We start from the raw sequence: 16,986 nt of genomic DNA, 5'->3' as shown, positions 1-16,986 counted from the left end.
CATGCTTACTGGGCCCAGGCCCAGGGGGCCAGAGGGGGGGGGGGGGTGCAAGGGGCCAGGGGCCAGGCCAACTTGGCCCCATAGCCACGACCCAAATCAGCATTCAAAACCACCTTTGCGATAACTATCTTTCCAATTATTTGAGTTCATGAGTTGCTACCATTGATTGTGGTTGCTACAAAAATGACTGTGTTGTGTGTAGGCCTACCTACTGTTTCGTGGATTCAGCATTCAAAATTAAGCTTTTGGGGTTTCAGTCATGACTGATGGGTAGTAATCTCTGAATAGCATCACATGTGTGGTCATGTGACATTAATTTTGTCATCTCAACATCTCAAATCTGAGGGAGTGAGTGAGATGGGATTTGCCATTCCTTGCTCTAAAATTGATTAGAATTTAGGAAATTGTGTCTAAAAAATGCATTTTTTTCTGGGAGAGGGCCCCCACACCCCCCAACACAAATTGCCTACCAACCAACAGCACCACACTATGTACGTACTATATAGTTCTGCCCACTCTATAATATGGGTAAAACTGGTGTGTATCCAGTAGTGTCCAATCACCTGCTAGTTGTGAACACTGTGCAGTTCTCTTAGCATGTCCGATTAGCAGGGTCAAGGTGAATTTTTTCGGGGTTAGGGGGCCATCATTTCTTAATCTGCCCCTGATAGTCAAGAACATACTCACTGGATCCATAGCTAGAAGTGAAAAACTTTCAGCCATTCAGGTATCAGGTCACAAAATGAAATATTTGTACAGTGTGCTTTATTGCTGCTGTATTTGATTATCTTCTAAATTAAATCTGGGGAAATGTGTGGCCAGTTTTGTGCCTTTTCTGCAGTTGGGTCATTGGTTTTGCACTTAAGATTGTATGCTTTGATTGTTAACAAAGAGTAAGGCCAGATGACAAGATAGGCCTATATATTTTTATTTTCATTGCTTTGTATCTTTTCCTTGTTCGTCTTTTGACGTTGATGTGACTTTGTATCACGTTTTGTATGGGATTTAAGGTATAAAAAGGTTAAATCATGTAGTATGTGGTAGAATTTAATGTAATAGTTATTATTGCCAATAAGATATTGGGTTAAGGGGGTCACTGTGGGGCATTGCACTCTTTTAAGATGATTTGATTTCAGTTTTAACTCCCTGTTTTTAATTTCTTCTCCTTACTTTTATCCTTTTATTTTTTGCCTTTTCATTTTATCAGCTCTCTTCATTTCATCTGTGCTGCTCTATCCTTTGTGCTTTTTTGGGTTAGGCCTACTGTCTGTGTTTGAAATGTGTATGAAATACAAATAAATTTTCCTTGCTTTGGACAGTAGTTTCAAAGGTTTTTTTTTTCCTTGACTGGCGCCAGCAGAATCACAACACATGTTTGGGGTGCACATGATAAGCATGATAACATATAGGCCTACATATGTTGTGTGTCTCAGATGGTGCACTTGTGCACTCAGAGCACTGTGTTTCAGTGCAATTAATACACCGTACGCACTGAATGAATACCGAAGTGCACAAGTGCACCATGTGAGATCCAGCCATGTCTTCTTTGTCATAGGCGCAACCCCACTAGGCTACTGACTTGCCCCGGGGGATTTAACCTGCTCCGTTTCCAACCTGGGCCAGCACACCCCTCTGGTCATTTCCCATATTAACTGATGTTGACTTGTAGGCCCTATCGTGCAAAATCACAGACTGAAGAGTAGAATTTCAGTCAAAAGTTGTCTTTTCATGACTGGCCTCTGCAGAATCACAAGCACATGCACATGAGAAGTTGATACAGTAAGTAGTCAGATGCAGTCCCATCATGGTCAGTATGGGAGGGAGGTTGGTTTGTAGTCTGGGTCCGTCCATACGTAACACTGCTCAAAATTTCATACAGCAGGCTAGAATAATATATTTCGCATATTATTCTTATAATGAATAGCAGGGTTTTTTTAATAAGGAGTTAATTAGAAGACATATGGGTGAAAGAAGAGAAAGCATTTATTTGTTTGCTTGCTAGTTAACTAATAATATAATCCACATGCCCCTAACCAATACTATTATTGGATTTTTTTTTTTAAACAATGTTAACGCAAAAAGGCTACTTTCTCACATACCAGGCTTATTTTGTCCATATCAAAAGTGCAACTGCCATTAGGCTACTGTCCTGAGGGAGGCAGTAGTTCTCCATTAATCTGTAAGTCCACATAGGCCTACATACAGTATGCCAGTGTTTCTCAAAGTGGAATAAGGGTTTCTTGTTTTTTGCATTATTTAATAGACCCACATTTCTGTTCTGTCATGAACACATTCACTCACAAGATATTACATTCACTAATTGTTCCAAACATGTGGCTTTAATACATATGCATTTCTTCCTTAATTTACTAATACTCACATTTATTTATTTATTTATTTATTTATGCCTTTTTGCTTGGGGCGGGGGGTGATTGTAGCATGCACACACGCATGCATTCACACACACACACACACACACACACACACACACACACACACACACACACACACACACACACACACACACACACACACACACACACACACACACACACACACACACACACACACACACACACACACACACACACACACACACACACAGCCCCACATTAACAAATGGTCTTTTTGGGGCACTCTCATTGACTTCCATTCATATTAACCCTAACAATAGCTAAAGAAGGCTTACGTGTACTTAACAATCCCTTACCTTAATCTGTCTGTGAGGAAATGTTTTTACACGTTTACCTTTACCAGTAACAGCAAAACTACCCCAGCAAAAGGGGTCAGAACATGTGGGGATTGATGCAGTACACAACGACACACGCACACACACACACACACACACACACACGCACGCACACACACACACACACGGACATGGATTATACAAAGATAACAATAAATACACAACAATAAATAAAGATGATGGATGCGTGTGTTTCAAAAAAGAAAGAGATCAAATGTAGCCCACTAATGATAATTCTTGGTGTATGACAAACTGCACTGCAATATTTAGGTCAGAAAAAGAGACACACAAACATGAAGTAAGCGTTAAACTAACTTATGGGAAAGTAAACTCTCCCCCGCACTGTTTTTCATGGTGCAGATTCACTGTCTGGTCAATGAGTCATAAACTTGTCATTGGCCAATCAGTTCAAAATTGATTTTGGTCGTAGACAACTGGCAGCGACTAAAACGACTTTCTTGACTTATTGACTAGCACAAACAGGAAATGCAAAGGATTTGCTACAAAAAATAAGAAATAACAGATAGAAATAGATCTGTTGCACTCTGTTCGGAAATCTGTTGCAATGTGCAAATGTAATTGCAAGTATTGTAAGTTGAAAAGAAACTAGTCAGATTCAAGTGGTAAACTGAAATGTTCAACACAAAGAAAAGTTGAATTCTTCTTCATCCTTGCCAAAAACAGAGCATGGACACACACACACACACACACACACACACACACACACACACACACACACACACACACACACACACACACACACACACACACACACACACACACACACACACACACACACACACACATATTTGATTACTTTTTGGAACCAAGAGACAAGCATTAAGGTACAAGATCCAAATATTTTAGAATAGGCTATTGACAGGCTGGCAGATTGTAATAGGCTTACACACTTACTTATCACACACACACACACACACACACACACACACACACACACACACACACACACACATACACACACACACACACACACACACACACACACACACACACACACACACACACACACACATACATACATACATACATGCATACATACATATATATGTACAGGCCTACATACACACATACTGTACATACATATACATACATACATACATACATACATGGGTAGATGACGTGATGTGAACATTTTGCTGTCACAGGCTCTTAAAATAAAGTAAATTCATGCTTTCGAAATTGTCAATGTTTTAAATGATCAAACTAGTGTCCATGTTGTGAAAAAGTAATGTGTAATAAAACCAGAGTTTAAATAAGTATACTTAATTTCGAGTCAAATGCCACATTTGTCCTATGGTGTGACTGTCACAAGCCTGGTTCTAAATGTTATAACATTTTTAAATAAATAATCAAAGCTCAGTCATTTCTCTAAACAATCCTGGCATGTTTTTCAAGGTGTCTATTTTGGCAAGTGGCAATGTTTAGGTTTTGTTTTTCGTTTTTCTGAGACCATATGGACTTATGAAACTTTGTCACAGAAAACAATATCCTGTGGTGTGACATCACATTTTTGGGTAATTCTGTGGATAATTATCTATTGTTGAAGCTCCAGCTGTACTTAAATTGTGACCTCAGACCCTTAAGAAGCCAATGGCAAAGGTGGATTTTAGTTTTTTCTCTCAGAGTTCTTCAATCAATCAATTACGTTTTGCTACCACAATATGTATTAGTTTTGTAGTCCTTTGGTGTGACAGCCATAAAATACATTTTGACACTACTGTATATTTTTTATATTTTTTTCTTATGTTGATGTATGCATATGCATCTTACTAAAGGTGAAATTGTATTTCAGTTGGCAACGACATGGCTTTAAATTAACTCAAAAGCTCAAAAGTCCTATGGTGTGATGGTAAAAGTCCTATGGTGTGACACTTTGGAGTATCACACTAAAGGACAAAGAGGTCACACCAAAGGACTAGATATCTGAGAAATAGCTTTTAAAACAACTGGTAGTATTTTTTTAAAAACATTTTTTGACTAGATAGCCTACATATTGTGTATTCAAATTACTTATTCCTTTATCGGCCATTGGAATTTATACTTTGATGCATTGTTGATGAATATTTGCTGTTGATTTTAGATACTGTCAAAGGATATAAAATGTCATTAATGGTGCTTTGAAACCATAGAATATAACGGTAACAGTGAAGGAAAGATGACTGAGACAGTATAGAGAAGTATAGATGAATAAAGTATGCTGCGGAGAGCTCAATATATAGCATAAATGTGCTTCCCAGCTTGAGATACCAAACAGGCACTGGCCACTACACACTACAGGTTCAATGGTGTGACAGTCATAGCATACCTACAAAGAGCGTGAGGTGTGATGGTCATGCCAAGGTCACACTTCAGTATGAGTCTTATGAGCTCTGCAGGTTACATTTAATGACCTCATGGTTGTCATTAAGTGTTACGATAGGCTGATAATCTATGACTCAAACACTTATAAGTGCAAAGTGTAGGTCCATATTGACTACAACATTACATTATGATCAAAAGACAAAATAATCATGTTGATACATTTGTTTCTGGCTCAGTTTTTCATTTCTGTCCTTTAGCGTGACATGAATGTCCTACGGTGTGACATTTTTTAAACGCTCAAATATTTGTTTGAGCTTAACAATATTTTTGATAAACACTGAATATTGCATTAGGGAAGAACAAATTATCATCCCTGAAATGTTAGTATAAATTCGGACAATTTTGAAAATTTAAAAAGAAAGATATCCCTGTATTTCCTCGAAGGTTTCTAATAAGCTCACCTCTAATGGGAAAAAAAATACTTAAATGGTAATTTCTCATTTAATTAACACTTTAAAAAATTGCAATAAATATGAAGAGTGTAACAATATTCATAAAAGTCCATCAAGCCATTTCTACATTACTTAATATATATATTTCTTAACGTCACACCAAAGGACATATTTTCAGCAAATTGCTTTATCAACGTAAATAAATAATCAATTAATAGACCAACATTGTGACCACTTGGAATTTTTGAAAGATCAATCGCTGCACTACGTAGACATATACTTTTTTCCATCATAAACAATGTTTTGTGAAAAAAAATGTTTTTTGCAGCCTATCTGTCATCTACCCACATACATACATACATACATACATACATACATACATACATACATACATACATACATACATACATACATACTGAAATACATACTGACATACATACATACATACATACATACATACATACTGACATGCATGCATATACTCTAATACATTCCTTCACAGCACCTGTAAGTGTCCTAAATACTGCATGCATGGCTGTGGCCTACATGTACTGTATATAAAGTACAGTAAGATGCTGTTTGGGGCAGCCATTAGATATAGCAGAGATGCATTAGAGCAAATTGAAGATTTGAATACAAATAAATTACAAAAACAGAAGCTTAAGCATAATACAGGGGGATTCCAAATTTAAGACTTAGCCTCTAAATAACTATATGAAACATAAATGTTGTAACATTTTACACAGCACTTTACACAACAGCATCAACACAGCGGCATCAAAACAAACAAACGTCGACATTTCCCGAAAACGGCGCTCAGGACACTGACTCACAGAGCACAAACACTACTACGAGGAGAACAAGGAGGAGGGCGATGAGTGACAGATGACCTGTAGTTAATCATCATCTGCTTTCCCCTGGACATGACCCACTCTGGTGAGGAGACGACAGGATGGGGTGGGGGCTGGCTTGGCAGGCCTGTCACAACCAGGCAAACAAACTAGGCTTTTGCCTAGGGCCCCCATATGAAATGCCCCCCCTCCTGACAATGATTGTTTCTGTACTTGTGTTTAAATGACAGTAATGGCAAGTTTGTGAGTCGAATGTGAGTGTGAGGGAGTGTGACAGCATCTCCCGTCCTAAATTCAATGACTAAAAAGTAAAATGATCAAATATCTGTTGAGGGTGGCCCTCCCCAATAGTTTATAGTGGTATTTATGTTTATGTTTTAGTATTTATGGTGGGGGTGGGGTGGAGGCAGGGGGATAAAACCTCGCCTAGGCCCCCCAAAATATATTGAAACGTCCCTGGGGGGCTGTGGGCGGGGGGTGGAGAGATAGGGGGATGGTCCCAAGAGGTCTAGCCATAGTATATATATGGCGGCCTGGACACTGAGAAGGCATAACACCCACAGCCTCAACATGAAGACATTACTGCTACTGTGCCTGTGCATCTGCGCTGTCCTGGCAGATGATCCCATTGAATACGACGATTATGATCTGGTCAGTATTTCCTTATAACTGTCTTAGGTAATGTTACAATGACGTTTTTGCATGCCTTTCACCCTTTAAAATGTTTTCTTTTCTTTTTTTTTATCCTAGCTCAAATGTCAATGTCAGTTTTGTGGCATTGAAGGTTAATTGCTTTGCATAAAACATGCAATGCATGTTCAACATGCATACGTGAATTTCTCTGAAAGTGTGAAACATCTTAAATGAAGTATTTCGTATTATTCGCAACAACCTCTCAAGTTACCAAAACCTATCACTAATTCTCAGCCTTGATACTTTCTGCAAATCAATTCGCATAAGTCTCTGCAGTACTGAACTAGGAACAAGAAATGGCAAAGGAATGTTTGGTAAAGAACAGCCCCATACCAGCCACTACTATAGCATACCTATAATGCCATAGACCACTAAATCTAAATTGTGGGCTAATCTCTTAGGGAAAGAAAAAAAAAAGCTCAAAGCATCATCCCCTGAGGACTATCGATCCACCGGGAAAATACCCTATATACCAGATTACCAGTTCAGCCCTGATTCTCTGCCTATATGTACTGTATATATACATTTTATCATTGGGAATGTGAGAAAGGTGGAAAGGTGTGAGACCTTTGTATGCGTTTATGGTTTATACGAACAGTAGTTGAATGTGTATGGTTTTGGGAAAAATAACAGCAGTTGTGAAAATTGTTTGTTTAAAAAAAAAACTGTAAGAATATATGAAATATGATACAGTATATAGAAATAAAATATGTCTGTTTTCTTTGATCTTTTATAGGACCCAGCCAAACCAGCAGGAGTAAGTATCTGAACATGTCTTTGCCATTATCTTACATATACTTATCTAATATAGACTTAAATTTACTTGTTTACTTTATTAATATTAATTCAATATTTTATCTTTAACATAAAAGGGTGCAGCGATTGACCCCAGAGGTCATCGGCCGACCGTAGGTCGCGAGTCCTACTCCAGAGGTGGTGCCGCCCCGCCACCCATCTCCGGCTCCCACCGTGGCCGTTACCGTGGGAGACCCACCACTCCCCCGCCCACCGCAGCTCCCCAGGAGGAAGAGATCATCGATGCCGGCGGTTGTGAACACTTCTCCAAGAAAATTGTGAGAAAAAAACAGTATCAACAACAAAACAACCACAACAACACACTGCATTCACATAATTGTTGTAGCCTAATTCATTTAATTTATTAGGGACCACTATGTACATTTTTTTAAGTCCAAGTAAAAAAAAAAAAAAAAAAGAAAGAGTCCCAAGCGCAAATGTCATTCTGAGTTGTCAAAGTTTGTCAATTCACTTGCTGATATTAGCAACAATGGCCTCATCATTCCATAGTGGTGTACGGTTGTAGCCTCTGTGGACTCATTCTGCGGTGGTATGGGTTCTATGGATTAATTTCACAAGTCAATTTTTCATTGCCTGTAATAAAATGTCTAGCTCAGCGATTCTCAAACTATTAGGGAGGAAAATGTCCCCTTTACCTCATCATGAGCCACCTAACACCTGCCTTAGTGTTAAAAAATAAAATAGGCTAATGCCCCAAAATGGAAACTGAGCACCCGTCCAGCTGTATTGTATCCATCTCAACGCCCCCCTAGACCTCCCTAACATGCCCGTTGTCGAAAAACACTAATCTAACTGGCGCTGGTTTTGTTTCTCTCCCATTTGTCTGTTTCCGATTCGTAGGGCACGCTCTGTCCCACTGGCTGCGAGCTGAAGACCACCATCCTGAAGCAAGAGCGCAACGTCAAGCCCACCGTGGCCGACTTGAAGAGGAGCGTGGAACAGCTGAACCGCGACACCAACACCGTCTCCAGATACGTGGACGGCTTGTCCAACGAGCTGAGGGAGCGCCAGAAAGTCACTGACGGTAAAAACTGATCAAAATATTCATATCATGCTATTTTCACCAGGCTGTGCTCTACTGCATAAATAATCATTTATCAGTTAATAAGATATACTATATAAGGTTGTGGGTTCGATTCCCACACCATCCATGGCTGAAGTGCCTTTTAGCAAGGCAGGGACTGTAATGATATGTAATAATGTAATAATAACCCTGGAATAATTGTTAGTTGCTTTGGATAAAAGCGTCAGCAAAGTCTAATACAATGTAATGTACTGTAATGGTTGATCTGATATGCAGTGCAACTCCCTAACCACTACACCACAACTAGATTGAGAAGTTCCCTTGAAGATGGCCAATTCGTTTCACATATCAATGACATCATCAGTCACAAATCCCTGATAGGTTACTTGCAACAATGATCCTGGATCATTAATTACTTACTTCATAATATCAGATCAACCGTAGGGTAGGGTAACCCAAGGCAATGAGCAGCTGGTGGCCGAGTACCCAAGAGGCCTGGAGGCACAGCAGGCCTTCATCAAGGATTTGAACCCTCTAAGACGTTTTACGAAACTAGAGTGCTAATGCTAATGTTCAACTGTATTTTCGTTTGCACTAACTTTCCCTCCATCTTTGCTTTCTGTTGACAGGCAATGGGCAGCTGGTGGGCCAGTACACGAGCGACCTGGAGGCCCAGCACGCCTTCATCAAGGACGCCATCAACAACAACTTCCCCAGCAACATCCGCATCATGCAGGGCATCCTGGACACCATGCGCACCAAGATCCAGCGGCTCCAGACCGCGCTGCAGACACAGAACCAGAAGTGCAAGGACCGCTGCACCGTCACCTGCCCCATCCCTGTGGTGTCGGGCAAGGAGTGCGAGGACATCTTCCGCAAGGGTGGCGAGGAGTCGCAGATGTACCTCATCCGGCCCGACCCCTTCTACAAGCCCTACAAGGTCTTCTGCGACCAGACCACCCTCTTTGGAGGTAAGTGGTTGTTGTGTGGTCTGTCCGTTGTGTATGTGTGCATTTTCCAAGTCAAGCATTTTCTTCTCCGCTGTCCACCTACTCCGCCACCTTTTTTGAATATTTCCCACCAGTGCAGCTGAATGCACTGTGGTGGAGAGTTTTCTTTTGTTTTGGATTTTCAGATTTAAAAAAAAAGAAATGCAGGCACTTAATTAGTGTTTTTATCCAAACGATAGGGACTAGAATCTCAGTTATAAGACAAGTAATGATATGCTATTTTAAAACATTATTATGTATAAAAAAGAAAAACACTATCCTGTACCGTATTCTGCTGTGATTAATGTGTTTGTTTGTTTATTTACTGGGTACTTGCTCTGTAGGCTGGGTCACCATCCAAAGCCGCATGGATGGCAGCGTAGACTTCGGCCGTCGCTGGGACGACTACCGCAGAGGTTTTGGCAACATTGCTTTTGACACTGGCAAGAAATATTGCAACAAACCAGGTAAGACCATTTTACACAGCTCCCTTTGTATCTCACATGGAGAAATGGGTTGACAACTTGAGGAGGCGAGACCAAATACTCATAGAGGATTCAAGTCACAATATTCAGGCTAAGAACATTTAGGAACCAAGAAGAAAAAAACATATTATTACAGTCAAGTTAAACACCAAACTGCCTACTTGTAAATCCTGATCATAGAAAGAAAATTATAGAGTAGAGTAGAGTAGAGTAGAGTAGAGTAGAGTAGAGTAGAGCAGAGCACTTTTATTAATCCCAAAGGCAATTACTGTTAGGTGTTTGTCAGCTTAAAGGTTAAAATGTGGGTAGTCTTAAAATGTGGGGTATTGTGACACCGTTGAGCGTTAATGAGACCAATGAAGACTTTTACTACAAATTGGATTATCTTAGAGAGTTGAAATCAACTGTGTTACGCATAACATTTGGTCCCACTTAAGAACAGTGCTCATTTTACTCTTTGATCAGTGTAACATTTTAATATTTTTGGGCTCTGATGCCTTTATTCAGACAAGAAGGTCTGAGAGTGAGACAGGAAGCAATGTGGGGGAGAGAGACAGGATTTTTTTTTGGAAATCGAACTCAGGTTCCCAGTGTACCAGTGCAGTGCCATGTAAACCATTAAAACACGGCATTATAAATTTGCTGTTACCAGAATGCCAGTGACCAAGTCATAGTACTAAAGGCCCTGTGTTATGTTATAGTAGTGTAGTACTATGGTTGTTAACTTTTTTTAATGGATTATGACAGCGTGTTATAGGAGGTATGGCGTGCATTATGGGGCTGCGCCACGGCGCAAAGCCTGCCATCCATGTTTTTAACCAACCCAAAATCCTCTGTGCCGTCTTCTCAGGGGAGTACTGGCTGGGCAACGACCGCATCAGCCAGCTGACGAAGATGGGTCCGACCGAGGTTCTGTTCGAGATGGAGGACTGGAGCGGCGCCAAGACCCAGGCCCGCTACACGGCGTTCACCATCCAGAGCGAGGCCTCCAACTACATCATGTCCGTCGCCGGCTACTCCGGCACCGCGGGTGACACTCTGCTGACTGGCGCCAACGAGCTTTTCGGGGAAAACCGCACCATGACCATCCACAACGGCATGATGTTCAGCACATACGACCGCGACAACGACAAGTGGTGAGTAGCGGCGCGGGTGTGTTGGTGCATTTATTTGACATTGATAATGACAATTATGAAGTAATGACTAGTTAATTAATTAGATGACTATTAATATGACTAATTCCGTAATTAATAAGTGGTGAGCAGCAGGGCTGTAGTGGTCAAATTAGAGGTGGGTAAACTATGATTTTTTTGATCAGACAGACCGTGACGCGACGCGACGCGTGTATCATCGGTGTATCTGTGTATCTACAGGTATGAAAATGGGTATGAGGCCAGGCATGATAGTAGGCCTATAAAGTATCGGTATCAACGCATCCAAAATGGTCATTTGTTTAAAAGCCACTAGAACTTTTTGGCATGCACATTCATTTGTCTACTATAAATGACAATTAAAATCTCTTCAGTTACGCCTATAGGCCTATCACATAATTTGTGTGATCATATGATGCAGAGTGTGCCTTTGCTACAATCCTAGATAGTAGGCCTAACACCTATATTGGAGTAGCTCAACAGCATAACAATGCAGCTCAATTTCATAGGCCTATTCCACTTTCTGCATTAGGTTTTTAAAAATAGATTCACCATCATGTAGCCTACTGTAGGCCCATCTCAGCCATTCCCCACAAAGATGAATGGCATTAGGCTATAACATTGGAAACTAAATATAAAAAACACAGCATTTGTGGTTTTCAACTGAATTGATAATGAAGTGCTATTAGGCTACATTTTAGGCTTATATTTTTATAAGACACCTCACAATTTACCCCTCCACCATCATCCATTAGGCCTACTTAGCTAGGCTAGGGCCTACTTGTAGTGGCATGGTGCTCATAGATTAGCAATAGGCACTGCAGCCATTAAGAGAGGAACTGGAGTTTTACCTACCATTCATAAGCTAACCCATACAGCGTTATCAATAGCTGCAAAGGAAATAGACAGAAGAAGAAGCTGATGAAGAAGAAGATTATAATTTCTTTACTCAGGAATGAGTCCTTCTAGCTCTGAGAAATTGCTTTTGCAAATAACTTAGACATGTCAGATCATGAAATCATTTTTAGGCTAAGTCTTGTGACAAGGTGTAACAAAACTTGTACCTCCCTAAATGATGGATTTGGTGGTGTTACTAGGCTTACTCCTGTGTTAGGTTATTTTCATACCTGGCTTCACACGCGGGATTTTTTCCCCAACTCCACCGCGAACGTGCATTTGCGTTTCTATCGGCATTGCCGTCCGTAGAACCGGCGGGCAGATGCGCTTTCGCTTGTAAACATGGGGCGCACTGGCTTGTCCCCTACTTCTTTCGGACAAACGTTGCGAAGTGGCTAGATTTGATGAGAAGGGCGTGACTAATTTGCGAACGGTAGAGAGAAACCTGGAGTGGATGAAAATGATTCCTACTAAAGCGTTAAGTATGTTCAACAATATTTTTTAAATGACACCAAATTTATTTTGGATTATTCCAACGGCAGATCACAAGGCGCAGGGAACTTTGACGTGCGTAATTGCCATTAAGAGCTGCGTAAACGCTATTTAGAGGTGGTTAAACACTATTTAGAGGTGGGTAAACGCTATTTCTAAAATTCCAGAGGTGCGTAAACGGCGTTTACGTGCGTTTACCCTCCACTACAGCCCTGGTGAGCAGTATCAAGAGTTTGCGTAGCACCCACCCAATGGCTGCTATTCAAACAGTCAATGGAGTGGCAGTCGGAATAGAGACGCCAAAGAATGTTGTTCAAAGCACGCACACACACACACACACACACACACACACACACACACACACACACACACACACACACACACACACACACACACACACACACACACACACACACACACACACACACACACACACACCACTACTCATCACATAATTAAACTGATCTTGAATGTGAACTTGAAATTTAATCCCTTCTAATGCATGGATTGCTCTTATAATTGCAATGTTCTTCAGGATAATCATAAATGTTGAATTAAATCATGCTACAGTGTTTAAATACAATGAGCTTGACCATGACCCTTTCTATTGGGTGTTTTTGTCTTGTAATTGCAATGATCATAAATGTTGATTAAAATTACGCTAGTATTTAAATAGACTGGCCTTGACAATTATAATGGTCATAAATGTTGAAAAAAAATCGCAATCGCAATGAGAATACAATGATCCAGAAACTGACCCCTTCTCATGTTGCGGTTGGCACAGGACGCCGGGAGACCCAAGCAAGCAGTGCTCCAGGGAGGACGGCGGCGGCTGGTGGTACAATCGCTGTCACTCGGCCAACCCCAACGGGCGTTACTACTGGGGGGGCTCGTACACCAAGTACATGGCCAAGCACGGCACCGACGACGGCATGGTGTGGATGAACTGGAAGGGCTCGTGGTACTCCCTCAAGTCCATGTGCATGAAGATCAGGCCCTACTTCGAGCAGTAGAGCGCCCACAGCGAAATCATTTTGCAGCGTTCATTTAAAAACCTTACAGAGTTGAAATCGACACTAACTCATTAGATCAGGCTCTCCTTCGAGCAGTAGCCTAGAAGCCCAGAAATATACAGTTAACACAGCGAGTTATTTCACAGTGTTATTTCAACACCTCAGACAATCGAATTTAGGCTACGATTCATAGTGTTCCTCCTACTCTGTAAGTGCTGAGTTAACACTGCAAAAATGTGCTGTGTATACACACACACACACACACCCTGCATAGGGACGTCTATGAAGATGGTTTTGTGTCTATGTTGAGGCAAAGCGAAGTGTGTGAAGAGACGAGACTAGCTACAATGAACATAAACAGACATTTTACATTCATTATTAAAGAGAAACAGACGCTGCGATTACAGATTATGATGCTATTGGTGAGAAACGGATAAGTTTAATGGAAGATGTTGTCAAAAATACATCATATTTTAGGAGACAAGGTTTCAGAGGCTAAAAAAGATCAGAAAAAAAGTTTCATTATTTATTGTTGAAAAGGGTGTTGATTATTGATGACTTGTTTGAAACGGCTGATCATGTAAAACGACTTCCATGAAGAGGAGAAAAACTCCTAAGAAAATGTGTTGCCCAGGCAAAACACTGTTTTAAAGCCTGATGTCTGAACGTGAAATAATGTGTGTGTATGTGTGTGTGAGTGCTCAATGTGGCAAGTCTAGACTGTCATCTCAATAAAGTCTCTCTTAAAGTATTTAATTGCCTTTGAATCTTCTCTACCTTAAAAAACACCATAAATTTACACATGGTAAAAAAATGCCTGATGAAAAACTGTCTGACAACTTCTATATGAAAACTAAAAATGAAACACTGATGACATGGGGCAGTGACATTACAAACATTAGGCCTACCTAATTTAAAGCTAACTTAACCTTTTCTTTGGCCTGGTCTGCCCTTATTTGAATACAAAGCCACTGTATCGCAACGTATTTAAAAAACAAACTAGTTCTTTTTTAGTCAATTTCTCCATCTCTCTCTTTGGGGATGTCCTCCTTCGTGAAATTGTACAGCTGAGAGCATACTGTACTCCCATAGAGATGCCTCACTCATCTCCTTCAGAGAAACGGAGACTTACACATGTCCTAATGTTTTAATCTCAATGAATAATACCAAAGTCAAATGCAGAATCACGTTTATTTAAACAATGATATCCAAAACGGCAGAACAAAAGTGGACATTTCAAACATTAGCGCTACAATCCCCCCATCAAGCAGTTATGACATAATAATACAAAAATATAAATAATATAATAAATGTTCTACTGTATATACAATGTGACCATATTTTATTATAAAATACTATTTTGTACTTATACTTTGGAAAAAGAAATAGAAATAAACCTCAATGGCCTTTTAAGAAGAAGGTCATAAGCCCTTTGCCACATCCAAAAAGCAACCTTTGTTGATGAATGATAAACCAACAAGTGCCATAGTGGCATTATGAAGTTGCTGCATGTGCACTGCAACCATATCATAGTCCTCTCTGGGTCTAGGATTTGGGGCAACCTCCGTTAGCAATTTCTCTTTTATCATCATCCCCTACCCATGCGGGAGAAAGTGGCTTCTTGTACCATTAGTTTTTTATTTATTTATTGATTTATTCATCACCAATGTTCTGGGGAATACATTTCTAAACTGCCAAAATACATGTATAGCCTTTTGAAGCTAACACTGCCAGCAAATACTGGCACAGATTACCAGTATGGGTAATGCATGTCAGGGCTGGTCTGGGGGAGAAATAGGGCCTGGGCTCTTTTGGCTTAATAGGGCCCCCTCATAATTATTGGCGCAGAACTGACTCACGGGTGGGCCCTGCACCCTTGTGGGCCCCTATTTTCAGCAATGTAATAAAAAATATGTATATTTTTGTTTTTATGTTTCGGAAAATAGGGGTCCACAAGGGTGCAGGGAAAAGCCTGCTATGCCCGATGGCCAGTCCAGCCCTGATGCATGTCCTGAAATGAAGTAAAATTGTGTGCCAACCTTTGTCATAGATTTTGTTTTGATCTTTGAAGAGCAGCCTGAAGCCCATTAGTGATTACAAAATTTCCAAAACTTTACAAATAATTTACTGTGACACAAGGAATAATAAAACTCACTCTCAAGTTTGCCACTCAATTGCAATTTGTCATTCAACATTTTTTTGCAAATGCATCCAGGGTTCAGTACACAGCTCTAAAGCAATGCTGAAGTGTGTGAGATCATGTGGACATAATCGCATTGGACCGTACACACCCGTTAGGCATCAAGTCCTCAGGCGCGATACCTACTTTGGAAAGTACGAAGATGCAAATGATTTTATTGTTTCTCAATAATAAATATTTCACCATACATGGATACTCCTCCTCATGATACTCTCATGTGAATGTATCATACCTAAGTGCTACCACGGAGAGTGAGATAATGTATAAATAAAAATGGAATGGGAAGGGAAAATAACAAAGACACAATTGACACAAGGAAATGTTGTCATTGTTGAGGTAGTAAACTAAAGCCACTCTGAAAAACATCAGCACGGCAAAAAAAATGTTGATATTGTAAAGCAGCACTGTGGCATTCTTCTGCAACACGCTGAAAGTGATGGAACTTTGAAAACCTGCAACTGCAAACAAAGAAGTTTCAAAGTTCAAAGGCACTTGCAAAACTTGGACCAAACTGAACCCTAACTACTGAAAAAGACAAAAAAAATCTGGTATGGGTTACTCTAATTCCACCTCTTTTACAAGTTCTTCTAAGGATGTTTGAAGGTGTGTGCGCCCTTGCAAAACTTAGCCTAACTGAACAAAACAAAACAAAAAACTTCTCGTCTGAGCCATTCTATTTCCAATTAATTTAACCCATTGGCGCCTATGACACCTGCAAAAAAAAAGGGTGCTGAATGCCTGAGCCCTTTTTAAGTAAGACTGCCCTCAGCCTATACAAAGCCTAAATATCTCAGCCTCTGGAGCACATGAAAAATATGCACTAAGTTGCATTTAAATGCTAAGAGCCTCATC

General features: G+C 40.3%; 1 protein-coding gene across 1 annotated transcript; it reads left to right on the top strand.

The window, feature by feature from the left end:
- The first annotated feature begins 6,929 nt into the window (after positions 1-6,929).
- Positions 6,930-14,685, top strand: fgb (fibrinogen beta chain). The gene is made up of 8 exons (XM_063186615.1): positions 6,930-7,025; positions 7,804-7,824; positions 7,940-8,140; positions 8,724-8,907; positions 9,537-9,878; positions 10,241-10,363; positions 11,232-11,517; positions 13,706-14,685. Exons 1-8 carry the CDS (start codon positions 6,945-6,947, stop codon positions 13,932-13,934), a joined length of 1,467 nt encoding a protein of 488 aa, XP_063042685.1. The 5' UTR covers positions 6,930-6,944; the 3' UTR covers positions 13,935-14,685.
- The last annotated feature ends 2,301 nt before the right edge of the window (positions 14,686-16,986 follow it).

This window comes from Engraulis encrasicolus, chromosome 21 (genome assembly GCF_034702125.1).
Source record: "Engraulis encrasicolus isolate BLACKSEA-1 chromosome 21, IST_EnEncr_1.0, whole genome shotgun sequence".
Classification (NCBI taxonomy): Eukaryota; Metazoa; Chordata; class Actinopteri; order Clupeiformes; family Engraulidae; genus Engraulis; species Engraulis encrasicolus.
Note: the sequence above shows the minus strand (reverse complement) of the source record. Positions and strands in the feature narration are given on the sequence as shown.

Coding starts and splice junctions, on each gene's coding strand:
- fgb (XM_063186615.1), top strand. CDS start 6,945: ATGAAGACATTACTGCTACTGTGCCTGTGCATCTGCGCTGTCCTGGCA. Junction 8,141..8,723: donor AACACTTCTCCAAGAAAATT/GTGAGAAAAAAA, acceptor TCCGATTCGTAG/GGCACGCTCTGTCCCACTGG. Junction 8,908..9,536: donor GCGCCAGAAAGTCACTGACG/GTAAAAACTGAT, acceptor TTCTGTTGACAG/GCAATGGGCAGCTGGTGGGC.